Genomic DNA, 16,967 nt, shown 5'->3' with positions numbered 1-16,967 from the left:
GAAGTAGGCGTGGCGGATCGTAAGACACTAGCAGTTCGCTCAGGTACTGCGGCGCGAGACCATTTAATGCTTTATATGTCAAAAGTAGTATTTTAAAATCAATGCTAAATTTCACAGGGAGCCAATGCAGTGAAGATAAGATAGGGGTGATGTGCTCATATCTTCTGGTTCTAGTGAGGACTCCCGCTGCTGCATTCTGGACTAGCTGAAGGTTATTTATGCATCTAGCTGAACAACCAGACAGTAAGGCATTACAATAGTCCAACCTAGAGGTGATAAAAGCATGAACTAGTTTTTCTGCATTGTTTAGCGACAATAAATTTCTTATCCTGGCAATATTTCTGAGTTGAAAGAATGCTATCCTGGTAATATTATCTACATGAGCTTCAAATGAAAGGCTGGAATCAATAATCATGCCAAGGTCTTTCACTGTTGCATTTGATGGAACAGAAAGGCCATCTAAAGTTACGGTGTGATCTAAAATTTTACTTCTAGCTGTATGCGGTCCTATGACTAGAACTTCTGTCTTATCCGGATTAAGCAGAAGGAAGTTAATTAGCATCCAATTTCTTATGTCCTGCACACATTGCTCAACTTTAGTAAGCTGTTTTTTCTCATCAGGTTTTGCTGAGACATATAACTGTGTATCGTCAGCATAACAATGAAAACTAATACCATGCTTACGGATTATGTTGCCCAGAGGGAGCATGTAAAGGGAAAAAAGCAGTGGACCTAAAACTGAACCCTGCGGAATGCCAAACTCCACTAGAGAACATGCCGAATAATCACCATTTAAGTCTACATACTGATAACAATGGGTCAGATAGGATCTAAACCAGGAGAGGGCTGTACCCTTAATTTCTACTACATTTTCTAATCTGTGAAGAAGAATAGCGTGATCAACGGTGTCAAAAGCTGCACTGAGGTCGAGTAATACAAGCATAGTTACACAGCCCTGATCAGAGGCCAATAGGATGTCATTTACTACTTTAACGAGTGCTGTCTCTGTGCTATGATGAGGCCTAAATCCTGACTAATACAGTTTATGTATGCCATTTCTATGTAGATATGAGCATAGCTGCTCCGCTACTATCTTTTCCAGAATCTTAGAGATAAAGGGGAGGTTTGATATTGGCCTGTAACTGGACAGCTGACAGGGGTCGAGGTCAGGTTTCTTAATTATTGGTTTGATAACTGCTAATTTAAAAGATTTTGGAACATAACCAATGCTGAGTAAAGAACTAATTATTCTCAACAGGGGTTCTGTTATTGCTGGTACTATCTGTTTAAGAAAATGTGTCGGTACAGGATCTAATATACAGGTTGATGAATTTGCAGAAGAGATGAGTGAAATTAGTTCATTCTCTTTAAGGGGAGTAAAGTATTCTAGGTTCTGATCTGACATGGCTAGATTAACATCTGCATCAATTACATTGTTCGGTTTCAAAACCTCAATTTTATGCCTAATATTTACAATTTTATTATTAAAAAAGTTCATGAAGTCCTCACTATTGCATGATGTTGTTGTGGAGATTTCTGCAGTGGTCTTATTTCTGGTTAATTTGGCTACAGCATTAAATAAAAATCTAGGATTATTTTTGTTATTTTCTATAAGAGTGGAGAGAAATGTTGATCTAGCTACACTAAGAGCTTTTCTATAGTTCAGGATGCTCTCCTTCCATGCTATTTGAAATACTAACAATTTAGTTTGACGCCATTTACGTTCTAATTTCCGAGCGGTCTGTTTTAAAGTGCGCGTGTGATCGTTATACCAGGGAGCAAGTTTCTTATCTCTAATAATTTTTCTTTTAACTGGAGCTACATTATCTAAGGTATAGCGAAATGTCGACTCTAAATATTCAGTCGCCTGATCGAGTTCTGTGGGGTCAGACGTTAATCTAATCGAAGTTGGGAACCCTGGGAGATTACTGATAAAACTCTGTTTGGTATTTGATGTGAATGTACGTTTCATACGGTAGCGCTGCGCTGTGCGTACATTATTACTGTGACACACTTGAATTGAGACAAGATAGTGATCTGAGATAACTTCAGATAGTGGAATTGTAAATAAATTTCCTATACTTAATCCGAATAATATTATAAAATCTAAAGTGTGACCTGCTTTATAAGTGGGTCCTACTACACACTGATTTACTCCTACCGAGTCCAGTATGGACATAAATGCTGTTCTCAGAGGGTCTTCTGAATTTTCAAAATGAATATTAAAATTTCCAGCAATTAACACTTTGTCCACAGAAACGACTAGGTTTGAGAGGAAATCTACAAATTCACTAAGAAATTCAGAGTACGGCCCTGGAGGTCTGTAAATGACAATTAGCGGAATCGACTGAGCTGACTTAATATAGTTAAATACACTTATGTTACTATAAAGAATTTTAAATGAATTAAATTTGTGTCCGTGTTTTTGTACAACAGCCAAATTTCTTTTCATCTTTTCATCTGATATTTTCAGCCCAACCCCCACCATCCCTCGCCGTAAAAGAATGTTAATAATTTTCAGAGTGACATTGGAAAAGAAGGATATAGGAGATAGCCTTTTTGGGTAAAGGGTATAGATATTTAGAAACTCCATTTTCAGTGTTGATGTGTGGACAGAAAAAAAAAACGTGTTTTTGTCTTCAAAGAATCAATGCACTTGTTGTATCTTCTGTGTTTCATGTCAGATTGTGACATACTTTGTGATAACTTTATTCAGGCTTCTGACTGGCCAACATGGTTTTACGTTTTAATGTCTGTCTGTTTGTTTGGCATGTTTTCACAGTATGTTTTTTTTTTCCTTTTCATGTAAATAAAAACTTTGAAGTAAATGTGGGGACACCAGACCTATGATCGCATGCTATACAGCTTAATCTTATCCATGTATTTTTTTTCATAATAGCTATCTTTAAATGTTCTTTAGAAATAATCTTGTTGTTACAGCTTCAGAGAAGTTACTAAGTGTCTGGCGAGAGATGGAGCAAACTGCACTTAACCATGGCCAGGTAAGTGTTTTTGTCATTCTACAGTATTACACAGGAGTTGACATTACAATGAAAGATATTTTACTTTTCATTATGTGTTTCTTTGTGCATTTTGCAGACAGATGAGGTGACTATGTTGGAGGAAGAGATGATGAAATTACAGACTGATATAGTAGACCTTCAGAGACACCCTTGGAGGAGTGGTGAAGCTCTGGAATCTCTGTGAGTTCAAACACATAGCCAACATACACTCAACATCCACTTTAATAAGAATACCTGTACATTATTGCATGCATGCAGCATGAAGCTTAAAGTCATGTAGAGTCAAGCTCTTTAGTTATCGTTCACATCAATCATCAGAATGGGGGAAAAGTGGGTTACACTGGCAGTCATTTAAAAAAAGGAGAAATGTTTTTTTACATAAAAACCTCTTTTTTTTAATTCAATGTTTAATAAAGTTCAGGAGAATCATTTAAAAAAAAAGTCCAGTTTACAATGCAGCTTCCAATTGTCTTCATCAGCATAATTATAACTTCGGTAGTTGAAACCAGTGCTTTATAATAGAAGTCCATGTTTGCTGATGTAACTGTAATATAAGTCAACAGACTCTAAATTTTCTGTTTTTGTTTTGTTTATAAAACTGTAGCCTTTATGCCGCAAGCAACATATGGGAATTAAAATAAATGTGTTGTGTCTCACTGAATATCCACCAGATGGTGCATGGAAGGACTTTATTTAAAAGCCAGACCAAGTACAACGAAGAATTGTGTATAATTAGTTAGCCTAAAACAATATTGTTTCCAATGCTTAAGCAAACATGAATTTTATTTTGTTTTACAATAGATCGTATGGACAACAATGTTCAGGAAGCGATTTTAAATAAGGAAAATACACAATTTTATTTCAATACAGTTTTATTAAATATACTGTAGAATAAAGTAGACAGTATATGGCAAATGGTCACTGGAATAGCTGGAATGTGATTGTGCATTTATGACTGAAATGAAGCTGTTCATCGGCGTGCGTGAACCCGCGGCTCGTACTTTCGCTTTACAAAAGTCAGCGTTTTTATCAAAAGGCTAATAAACGTGTGAAAATCGATAAAATGCAGACATATTCCACCAGAAAGTCATCGCCTTTGCAGATTAAACTTAATACACCTGTCTAAAAATAAAAAGGAATATTTAAGCATATACGCAAAATGTATTCCACTTAAACATTACAGATTAAACAGGTTTCGTTATTTTACAAAATCTGAATATATTCATTAAATTTATGAATTACACTCAAAGTATCAAATGCAACTATGAAGTCTGGTTTAATTGGTACCATTAAACATTTTATTTCTATTTATGTTTATGTTTTGGTGGCAAAATACATTTTAGGCAGAGACGTCTGCTTGGTCTTGGTAAATCATTTTAAACCACCCCAATTGTGCAAATTTCCTCATCAGCGGAACCGGTTTGATAACTTTACTCCTATCGTGAATAAAAGGTGATTACAGTAACTGGGGTTCTGTGGGTGTTCACCTCGGAGCGCGCTGTCGCGTTGTATTCAGCAAATAGACTAAACAAAATCATGTTTGCTTCAGCATTGGAAACAATATTGTATTAGGCTAACTTTATTAAAGATTATTCACTTTTGCATTCTTTGTTGTACTTCGTCTTTTTGTACATACGCGCGGGCATCTTTTGAACAGAAAATAATAGTAGGATGGTAGGCACGTTATTTTTCATATAACTTAAACAGCTGAATGAAGTTAAATATACACAATACATTAATAATTGTGTTTGTTTTACATTTGAGCACTCATGTGTAAATAGCTTTTTCATTTAATATCTTACCATATCATATATTTGTGTCTAATACTGTTTTATTCATATTTTACATTACATGCAGTTTGTAATTTACTTGCAATTGTACCTTTAAAATGTAACCTACGTATCTACAGTATAACCATATTTAACTGCTTCAGCAGTGAATGAGAAATCTGGTTGGTCTGGCTTTTAGATAAAGTCCTTACTTAATATTATTTAGTTATTTAATTCATTATCTTATTATAAATGTGATTCTTATTCTCTATATTCTGGTCGAGTATAGTCCTTCAGAGCAAGCATTGTGTCAGAAGATTCTGTGAAATCTCTTTTTACCTTTCATTTTCGATAGGTGTGAATTTATCAAACTGTGTGCTGTTGGCAAATACAGGGGGTTTTAGATGAATTAACAAGACAGAGTGGACGTATCTGCCTAAATTTAATTTCCCTAGAAAACATAAAAAAGTAAAAAAAAAATTTTTTTTTAAGATAACAATTAAATCAAACGTAATAGTTGGATTTGTTACTTCCTTTTTTATTTACTGTATGGACAGTCGTATTATGCTTTCTCTGGAGAATAAACAAACCTGGTAAATTGAGCAGTGGGAGGGAGGGGTGTGTGTGTATGTCTGCATTTTTATCGATAAATCGCATGCGTCTATCATCCTTTTGATCAAAACGCTGCCTTTTGTTAAGGCTGCGGGTTTATGCACTCCGATGAATGAATTATAGATAAATTTTAAAGCATCTTTTTTAGGCCTAAATGTTCATTTTAATTTATGGCCAGGTGGATTACCAAGACCTGTTGTTCAATTGTTCCCTGATACGGTGTATCTGCGCGGAGAGATTGTGTGTGTGTGTGTGTGTGTGTGTGTGTGCACGGAGAGTTTGTATGTGTGTTTGTCACGTTATCTTCTCCTTCAAACATGCTTCCAACCCAACCAAACTCAGAAGGCTACGTGTCATAGCCGATAACTGCTGCTTTGATCTGCTGCTTTTAGCGGGGCATCGACTGCTGATCAGCGTAAAGTAGCCTGTAAAAGCCAACATAAAAATCATTTAATACCTTTAGCACACCACTGACATGTACAGATTGTTTAATGTTGTTGCAAGAAAAATACATAACGTTTTCTTTTCTATGAGAAAAGTGAAAAATCGGTAACTGAATAACTCCTATATATTATTGAAAGACTTTCTTACCCTTTGTTTTTTGCCCGCAATAAATAAAACGTCTTTGCCTCCATGTCTGTTGCTACTAATATCTGTAGGAACTGCAAATACCTACAGTTGTTTCATTTAATTTCTTTTATAGCTTAGGTCCCTCCCTTCCCCAAAAATAGTGTAAATGTCTGCACCAAATCACTAACCATTAAAATGTTAAGAATTTAATTAAATTTTAATTAAATTCTTAACAAATTAAATTCATACATCAGTCTATACACTCACCTGAAGGATTATTAGGAACACCTGTTCAATTTCTCATTAATGCAATTATCTAATCAACCAATCACATGGCAGTTGCTTCAGTGCATTTAGGGGTGTGGTCCTGGTCAAGACAATCTCCTGAACTCCAAACTGAATGTCAGAATGGGAAAGAAAGGTGATTTAAGCAATTTTAAAGGTGGCATGGTTGTTGGTGCCAGACGGGCCGGTCTGAGTATTTCACAATCTGCTCAGTTACTGGGATTTTCACGCACAACCATTTCTAGGTTTTACAAAGAATGGTGTGAAAAGGGAAAAACGGGCCGACTGATTCAAGCTGATAGAAGAGCAACTTTGACCGAAATAACCACTCGTTACAACCGAGGTATGCAGCAAAGCATTTGTGAAGCCACAACACACACAACCTTGAGGGGTATGGGCTACAACAGTGGAAGACCCCACCGGGTACCACTCATCTCCACTACAAATAGGAAAAAGAGGCTACAATTTGCACAAGCTCACAAAATTGGACAGTTGAAGACTGGAAAAATGTTGCCTGCTTTGATGAGTCTCGATTTCTGTTAAGACATTCAAATGGTAGAGTGAGAATTTGGCGTAAACAGAATGAGAACATGGATCCATCATGCCTTGTTACCACTGTGCAGGCTGGTGGTGGTGGTGTAATGGTGTGGGGGATCTTTTCTTGGCACATTTTAGGCCCCTTAGTTTTGACCATGTCCATCCCTTTATGACCACCATGTACCCATCCTCTGATGGCTACTTCCAGCAGGATAATGCACTATGTCACAGAGCTCGAATCATTTTAAATTGGTTTCTTGAACATGACAATGAGTTCACTGTACTAAAATGCCCCCCCACTCCCCCACCAGATCTAAACCCAATAGAGCATCTTTGGGATGTGGTGGAACGGGAGCTTCGTGCCCTGGATGTGCATCCCACAAATATCCATCAACTGCAAGATGCTATCCAATCAATTTGGGCCAACATCTCTAAAGAATGCTTTCAGCACCTTGTTGAATCAATGCCACGTAGAATTAAAGCAGTTCTGAAGGCGAAAGGGGGTCGAACACCGTATTGGTATGGTGTTTCTAATAATCCTTTGGGTGAGTGTATATATACTCTGAAGTACCATTTAAATCTATTTATTCATTTATCTTTATTTGCTTACTTACTAACTACTACTACTAACTACTTTTACTTACTTACTTATTTACTAACTAGTGAATGCTTTAGTTAAGGGCTCTAAAACAACGGCAATATGAATGACAATGGAATATTACAGAATGTGCGAGTTGACGCCCATGCACCAATCACTAACCATTAAAATGTTGGATTTGAATTAAAATGCCACTTCTATATATGTGTTTAATTAAATTCCCAAACCATTGTGTTCACAAAAATAATAAATATAAAAACAGTAATAATAAATTTGGAGCACTACTACTAATAATAATAATGATAATTATACTGAATGGAGAAAGCACAGTCAAAGAAGATTTATCATTGAAGAAGAGAAGAAAAATGAAGAATAAATACAGATCAGTATTTACAGTTTGAGCTGACACGTTTATGAGCTCTGTCGCTTGCTGTCAATGGGCGCGTAAGAGAGATAACACAGTTTCGGCTTCAGCAGACACAGAGTACTTCAGACTGAAACACGACTGCCCCCTACAGGTAATGAAGGGCATTTTCACAGCTTGCCGCGGCAAGTCGCGGGATCCCTTTTCTCGAAACGTGCGTTCTCAATGGCCAGATCTGTATCTCTATCAAAATGTAGGAGAGCGTCGGGGATGTCCAAACTGGTTAGGAGTGGCAAATAAATTGTGTTCAGCCAGAGATGTGCGCAGAGAAGAGACTTTATAGTAACACTGAGTGACACGGAGCTCATAAAAGATATGAACAAAAATGTGTATATACAGTGGGTACAGAAAGTATTCACTCTTATCCACTCATCTCCTATACCGCTTTACCCTGTATTCAGGGTCGCGGGACCTGGACATATCCCAGGAGGCCTAGGGCACAAGGCGGGGTACACCCTGGACAGGGTGCCAATCCATCACAGGGCACACACACATACTCACACACTCATTCACACACTAAGGGCAATTTGGGAACGAAATTTGCTAAAATCATTTTTCATTCATTTTTTTCCTCATTGATGTACACAAAGCACCCCATATTGACAGAAAAACACAGAATTGTTGACATTTTTGCAGATTTATTAAAAAAGAAAAACTGAAATATTACATGGGCCTAAGTATTCAGACCCTTTGCTGTGATACTTATATATTTAACTTAGGTGCTGTCCATTTCTTCTGATCATCATTGAGATGGTTCTACACCATCATTCATTTGAGTGTTTGATTATACTGATTGGACTCGATTAGGAAAGGCACACACCTTTCTTTATAAGACCTTATAGCTTACAATGCATGTCAGAGCAAATGAGAATCATAAGGGTCAAAGGAACTGCCTAAAAAGCTCAGAGACAGAATTGTGGCAAGGCACAGATCTGGCCAAGGTTACAAAAAATTTCTGCAGCACTTAAGTTCCTAAGAGCACAGTGGCCTCCATAATCCTTAAATGGAAGACGTTTGGGACAACCAGAACCCTTCCTAGAGCCAAACAGAGCTATCAGGGAGAAGAACCTTGGCGAAAGAGATAAAGAAGAACCCAAAGATCACTGTGGCTGAGCTCCAGAGATGCAGTCTAGAGATGGGAGATAGTTGTAGAAAGTCAACCATTACTGCAGCCCTCCACCAGTCGGGGCCTTGTGGCAGAGTGGCCCGATGGAAGCCTCTCCTCAGTGCAAGACACATTTAAAAACACCTGACTGACTCTAAGACGGTGAGAAATAAGATTCTCTGGTCTGATGAGACCAAGGTAGAACTTTTTGACCTTAATTCTTAGCGGTATGTGTGGAGAAAACCAGGCACTGCTCATCACCTGTCCAAAACAGTCCCAACAGTGAAGCATGGTGGTGGCAGCATCACACTGTGGCGGTGTTTTTCAGCTGCAATCACAGGACCACTGGTTGCAATCGAGGAAAAGATGAATGCGGCCAAGTACAGCAATATCCTGGACGAAAATTTTCTCCAGAGTGCTCAGGACCTCAGACTGGGTCGAAGGTTTACCTTCTAGCAAGACAAACACTCTAAGCACACAGCTAAAAAATAACAAATGGCTTCACAACAACTCTGACTATTCTTAAATGGCCCAGCCAGGGCCCAGTGGAGAGGATCTGCAAGGGGGAATGGCAGAGGATCCCCAAATCCAGGTGTGAAAATCTTGTTGCATCTTTTGCAAAAAGAGTCATGGCTGTATTACATCAAAAGGATGCTTCTACTAAATACTGAGCAAAGGGTCTGAATACTTAGGCCCATGTGATATTTCAGTTTTTCTTTTTAATAACTCTGCAAAAATGTCAACAATTCTGTGTTTTGTGTCAATATGGGGTGCTGTGTGTACATTTAATGAGAAAAAAAAGAACTTAAATGATTTTAGCAAAAAATTAAAATTTTCTTGTAATAGTGAAAACAACTTTGAAGCAGTGACACAGTCGAAACTGTCGGAAATAATAAATAAACTCAGGTCTTACAGCACCACAGATTATGCACAGATTCATACATTTCCCCACCACGCAGTGTGACAAACAACAAAAAACAAGCTGCATTCATATTAAAATAATTTTATTTATATATATGTTTTATGTATTTATATAAATGTACACAACTGTTTTTTTTTTTTTTTAGATTCTATGTTATAAGTGGCATTTCATCATTTTATTAACACAGTGTACCCCCTATTTTTCCGTTCCTCGGGTTCGTGCGGCAAACTGACAGGTGGCACAAATGCTTTTACAAATTGCCGTCCACTTATGAGTAGGGCAGAATTTTCCTTTAGTTATTTCTTCACATTTTATTATTCTCTGCAAGCAAAACGGTCTTAGCTACTTTACAGTTTCACTTTTATTTTTTAATAATTTGGATGCGTAATGCTTTTACACAAAGTGCTGCTGATTTTCCCATTTTGCTTTTCAACCATTTAAAATTACAGAAACCTCACTATAATGTGCAGCCTACTTTGTGGCTCTCGTTGTCATAAAAAGTGACGTCACATCCTTTTCTTCGCGCAGTTCTACTCCTGACAAAAAAAAAAAAAAAAAAACTGTAGGAAGCTTCCTAAACAACTTTTAAGTCCTACTCTACAGTGCATCCGGAAAGTATTCACTACGCATCACTTTTTCCACATTTTGTGATTTTTTTTTTCCTCAAAATTCTACACACAACACCTCATAATGACAACATAAAAAAAGTTTACTTGAGATTTTTGCAAATTTATTAAAAATAAAAAAAATTGAGAAAGCACATGTACATAAGTATTCACGGCCTTTGCCATGAAGCTCAAAATTGAGCTCAGACACATCCTGTTTCCCCTGATCATCCTTGACATCTTTCTGCAGCTTAATTGGAGTCCACCTGTGGTAAATTCAATTGATTAGACATGCACACACCTATCATGTCTATCACACCTGTCTATATATATATATATATATATATATATATATATATACACACACAGCGGTGTGAAAAACTATTTGCCTCCTTCCTGATTTCTTATTCTTTTGCATGTTTGTCACACTTAAATGTTTCTGCTCATCAAAAACCGTTAACTATTAGTCAAAGATAACATAATTGAACACAAAATGCAGTTTTTAAATGATGGTTTTTATTATTTAGGGAGAAAAAACATCCAAACCGGCATGGCCCTGTGTGAAAAAGTAATTGCCCCCTGAACCTAATAACTGGTTGGGCCACCCTTAGCAGCAATAGTTGCTATCAAGCGTTTGCGATAACTTGCAACAAGTCTTTTACAGCGCTCTGAAAGAATTTTGGCCCACTCATCTTTGCAGAATTGTTGTAATTTAGCTTTATTTGAGGGTTTTCTAGCATGAACCGCCTTCTTAAGGTCATGCCACAACATCTCAACAGGATTCAGGGCAGGACTTTGACTAGGCCACTCCAAAGTCTTCATTTTGTTTTTCTTTAGCCATTCAGAGGTGGATTTGCTGGTGTGTTTTGGGTCATTGTCCTGCGAGAAATATATATATATATATATATATATATATATATATATATATAAGGTCCCACAGTTGACTGTTCATGTCAGAGCACAAACCAAGCATGAAGTCAAAGGAATTGTCTGCAGAGGGATTGTCCCGAGGCACACATCTGGGAAAGGTTGCAAAAAAATTTCTGCTGCTTTGAAGGTCCCAATGAGTACACTGGCCTCCATAATCTGTAAGTGGAAAAAGTTCAAAACCACCAGGACTCTTTCTAGAGCTGGCCGACCAGCTAAACTGAGCGATCGGGGGAGAAGGGACTTAGTTCTAATAAGGATAAGGCATCCGCATGATGGTGTGCCAGCTAATACTCACAAGCTCTACTCCTCTCCAGAACACTGGTAAGCCAGTTTTGGGACCCATTACTCATCACTGAAATGGGCCCGCCAGTGGTGACTTCTGAGAAAAATCTTTGCAGTGGCTCGCGTAATGTGGCGCAAGACTTAACCTAGGGAATGCGTTTTTTGGGGGATTTTTTTAAATGACGAGCGCATCATGACAAAAAAATTTTAACTCTAATTTTGTTTTGTTTTGTTTTTCAGTGAGGGGAAAGCAATGGACTTATTCCGCAAACTCAGAGAAAAACCTAGGGGTAAGATGGCATACATTCATAAATAGCATCTTATAATATTAAATGGTGATGCTCTTTAAGAAATCTGTGTAACATACTTTTTTTAGTAAAAGCTCTTTATGCAATTAAATTTAAGATAAAGTGCTGCATATTAAATGAAACCATATTATGAAAGTATTGCAGCACAACCTACTGTTTGTATTATGTTAGTTGCAGATGTTTTGGTCGTAAATTAGTCCGACAAATGAAATTTGTGTACTTGCCTCATCTTCAGATGAACAGACTAACGATGGTGGCTTTCACAAAGGCTATTAAATGTTCTCCTTTTCACTGCTCCTTTTAGACCTACCCAGAGCAGAAATTTTAAAAAAAGAAAATATACAGTGGAACCTTGGATTGCGAGTAACTTGGTTTTTAAGTTTTTTTGCAAGTTGAGCAAATTTTTAAAATAAATTTTAACTTAATAAACAAGATACGTCTTGATATACGAGTACAGTTAAACTTCGTTCTGGAAGCGTGCTTGTCCAGTCAAACCTTGGTTTTCAAGCATAATTTGTCCAGGAAGCATGCTTGTAATCCAAAACGCTTGTATATCAATGCTGTCACCCTCCTCCCATCCCATCCCCAGGTGGCTGTGTTCATGGATGCGTGGGGCACATTGCTTGATTATGTCCAGTCTGCCGCATCCCTAGCACACTACTAATGGAAAGTTAGTACGAGTTTTTCTTGTGCCTCTTTGGAGCCACTTTGCTTTCGCCTCCTTCTGCACTGGTCTTTGAATATAAATGTTGACAAGGTACAGGAATCGGGTGTATGTTTATGAGTTAGTGCCGTGGGTGATGTCATTGCTGAAGTTGACTGGATTATGGGGGAGTATTGCCTGGGGCTCCCTCTTCCTGTAGAGTAACTTGATCCTTTTTCTTAGTTTCCTTTGTCAGTTACTTAAGCTGTAACTGAGATATATTCTTCACAGCTCTTTTTCTTGAGTTCCTCGTTGCTGCTCATTCTTTTCGCATTGGTCAACAGCATGTGAAACATAGTCACAGAACTCCTTGTGTGCTTTGGAATTTGAGCCGACCAAGACTTTCAGCTTGCATCTTACAGCTGCAGCATGGCATCAATTATTACCTGCTCTGACAGAGTCAGCAGTTTGGAGGATTTCTTCCATTTTACCTCCTTCCCAGAGTTTTTAGATAAAAAAGCTTTTACATCCCGACAGACCCATTTTCCAGCACCCCCGTAGATGTTAGGAAGGCAAGTGACAAGTCCCGTGCAGTCCAAGGCACGTATTGTCCCTCTGAACTTTTAATTAAAATTGGGAATTGTGGAGCTAGGGACCTAAGTCTTCTTGAGTTTCTTCCCTGTTCCCAGCTACATTAAATGATGACTTCTCTTCACCCACATCCTCTCTACTCGTAACAATTTTTATCTTAGGGGCTGTTTTAGGCCTTTTTTTTGTGTAAAGCATTTTTAATTTTTCCAAAGATTTAAACCTAAATTTATGCATAAATGTCCTAAATTCTAAGAAAATGCCATAATTCTAAGAATTTTCTTTGAATTTCACCAGAATTTCACTTTGTTGTTTTAGTTCTCTTGTCTGTCCTCTCTCCACTTACCTGCATTCCTACCTCCACTTCTACCCTTTCCTTTTTTCTACATCGCTTTTTTATCCTCTGTAAATTTGCCTTACATCCTTATAACAATCTAACAGTGTGGTTTCCTCTCTATCCACATGCCTATCCTGCCTCTTTCTGGATCTTACACATAGCTCTCTGTAGTCTTCATTTAAGTCTACTTGACCTTCCATTTGCATTCCTCCTAAAACTTAAAAGTTCTGGGAATTGACCTTTAGAGGGCACATAACGGCCGGAGCTGGTCCATGGAGCAACTAAAGCTCTCGTCTGTTTACATATTATTTATTTAAAGGTATTAAAATCGAAAATGAAGGTTTGCCTATTGGCTTAACTCTCTTTTTGTCACAAAAGTGCGGTAAAGTGACTGCAATACCGGCCCCGCTGCTCCGATTCACCAGTCAACCTCACGTTCCAATGTTCCATCACTTGTAAACAAGAACCCGAGATACTTAAACCCCCTTACTTAAGGGTAACAACTCGCTTCCTACCTGGAGTAGGCAATCCATTGGTTTCCTGCTAAGAACCATGGCCACAGATTGTTAATGGGCACCATTTGAGGTGCTAATCCTCATCCCTGCTGTTTTATACTCAGCTGCAAACTAATCCAGACTGATGATGACATCAGGACCACATTATCTGCTAAAAGCAGTGATGTAATCCTTAGCCCACCAAACTAGAAACCCTTTCCTCCGTGGCTGCGCCTTGATATCCTGTCCATGAAAATCACAAACAGGATTGGTGACAGAGCACAACCCTGGCGTCCAACACCCATTGGAAACAAGTCCGACTTACTGCCTAGAATACGCACAAGGGATTGGATGACCCTGAGAAATGACCCCCTTACCCCATTACACCTGCAGTACCTCCCACAGAAAATTTCGGGGGACCTGATCATATGTCTTCTCCAAATCCACAAAACACATGTAGACTGGATGAGCATATTCCCAAGCCCCCTCCAGGATTCCTTAACCATAAAAAGCTGGTCCGCTGTTCCACCTTGAATCCACATTGTCAACCAAGACAGCCCCTCAACACCCAGAGCTTTAAGCATTTCTGGATGGGGCTTTGCCACCATGGAGTTGTTTGACTACCTTTGTGACCTCACCCAGGGAGATTGTTGTCGACCCCTCATCATCCTCCAGCTCTGTCTCTGCAACAGAGGGTGGATTAGTCGGCTTCAGGAGTTACCTCCTCAGTCGAGGTCAACAGTGTCCCATCCTTGCTCTACACAGCTTGGATGGTTCCCTGTTTCCCTGCTTCTGAGGTGTCGGATGGTTTTCCAGAAGCACCTTAGTGCCGCCTGAAAGTCCTTCTCCATATGTTCTCTCGCATAAATGTGGTTATGAATAATCCTTTTAGTGAATGTAAAATGTTCGCGTAAACCTGCGACACGCGCGTGTGCTCTTTCACTTCGCCGAGTTTTGATCTAAAGACAAATGAACGCGCGCGTCGATATAAGAGATTTCTCTTTCCCAGAAATACAACAAACACAAATTTATTTGTGATAAATAAGCGCTGTCTTTGCGGAGCTGTGTAAAACACACACCGATTTGAGCCGCTTCATTTCAGTTATAATATACTAACATATTTTTGCTGTGTAGTGGACCGCGCACACACAACTTCTCGCGGGCGAGCCTTTCTCTAAAAATGCTGTTTTAATGGGGGTGGGGTGTAAAGATTATGAATGCGTCGGGAAAAAACAGGAAGGAAACTGACTGGCCAAACAAACACAACAGCTCAAGCGCTTGTAAAAACATTTTTATTATTTAGACTAGCTAATTAAGTTCACTAGCTAAGCTTCTAGATTTTATTTGTAGAAAGAATGAATTGTTATATAGCTTCTGTTTGTATCGGTTTATTGTTGTTATAAAAAAGGTACATTGAAAGACATCAAAATTTTAATATAAATAATATAATCTTATTCCTATTTACTTTAGGTTGTTGTTCTTGCAGTGTTACTTTGCCATGTCAGACACATTCAAATGCAAATAAATCACCCTCCCCAGGTGGGAATCAGCTATTCTCACCTATACACTCGGAGAAACGAAAATGCACCCCTCCCCACTTTACATTGTTTCAGCAAAGTGGAGGATCTTGGATCTTGCTTAAGGCCTCTTCTTAAATTTGTGTAAATTAAAAATCTTCTGGATTCTACATTCTAAAATTGACATTGTTACCATTTTTAATCCCTGGAATGAGATTTTTCTTATCATAACGTGTTGTATTGTTATTAATCAATCTGCACTGTTTTTAATAACTCTACAATGTTTTATTTTTAGATTTTATTTTAAAATAAATCAATAAACCAAATAAAATTATTCGATTCGTATTTTACATTTGTAAAATAGCATTAAAAAATCATGGGTTGTGTATTGAGCGATTAAAAACAATACAGTGTCAGCGAACTAACCTGAGGTGACCAGAAGACTTAGCTTTAGCGATTAGCCCTTTGTTGCGTGATTGGTAAACCCAAACGCGGAAGCAAGCGAGTAGGCAGGATAACCACGCAATTTGGTCTAAGGACTCTCACAAAAGGGGAGCAAGGGAAAAACACAAATTTAACCTGCATCCTATAACACACACTCAAATCAGAAAGCAAAACCCAAAGAGGTGAGTACTCACGAATTGGTAGACGAACAGCCCGTACCGACATGGGCCAAACTCAATGACTGAGCGCTAAACCGTGGTTTGTTTACTCCTCTTATACTTCCTGGTTTGCGACCGCCTTACTTCCGGGTCCTAGTGCCGGTCATGTATTGAGTGTGCATGACATACAGGGCATGTTAAGTTAAGGAAACTTTCTATCTCTTTCATTACAGTGATTAAAAAACGGTAAAAATTTCAATTTTGAAATCAGAAGCTCAGTGGTCCGAGAACAACGTAATAATCTTTATATGATAAAATGACTCGTGGCATGAATCACAAATGCTTTCGTTTCAAATAATCATTCAACGCTAAACACAAACGGCAAAAGAACATGATGATAATAATAATAATAATAATAATAATAATAATAATAAAAAGAATAATAACCATCGTGCTTTTTTCTGTTTGTCCACCATTGAATAATTATTTAATTATTAATAACTAAAGGTATCACATCACGCACGCCTTCATTTTAAAAAAATGCAGTGTTTAATCAGCAAGTATATGTAGCTCCTCTTTATGAGAGATGAATATTGAAACAAAGCTGCTTGTGTTGGTACACATAGCACAATGCATGTGTGTGAATGGCTGAAATATGGTTGTGAATAAACCTTTTAGTAAATGTAAAATGTTCGCATAAACCCGCGGTGCGCGTGTGCGCTCTTTCACTTTGCCGAGTTTTGATTTAAAGTCAGATGAACGCGCGCATCGATACGAGAGATTTATAAGAGATTTCTCTTTCCCAGAAATACAACA

The 16,967-nt window shown here is 38.1% G+C and overlaps 1 protein-coding gene across 1 annotated transcript in view; it reads left to right on the top strand.

The window, feature by feature from the left end:
- ikbkb (inhibitor of nuclear factor kappa B kinase subunit beta) overlaps positions 1–16,967 on the top strand; it is a 91,260-nt gene that overhangs the window by 50,995 nt on the left and 23,298 nt on the right. The window contains exons 15-17 of the mRNA XM_053504919.1: positions 2,941–3,002; positions 3,100–3,203; positions 11,903–11,952. Of these exons, the coding sequence (XP_053360894.1) occupies positions 2,941–3,002; positions 3,100–3,203; positions 11,903–11,952 (216 nt within the window). The remainder of the gene's footprint in view (positions 1–2,940; positions 3,003–3,099; positions 3,204–11,902; positions 11,953–16,967) is intronic.

Source organism: Clarias gariepinus, chromosome 9, assembly GCF_024256425.1.
Source record: "Clarias gariepinus isolate MV-2021 ecotype Netherlands chromosome 9, CGAR_prim_01v2, whole genome shotgun sequence".
Classification (NCBI taxonomy): Eukaryota; Metazoa; Chordata; class Actinopteri; order Siluriformes; family Clariidae; genus Clarias; species Clarias gariepinus.
Note: the sequence above shows the minus strand (reverse complement) of the source record. Positions and strands in the feature narration are given on the sequence as shown.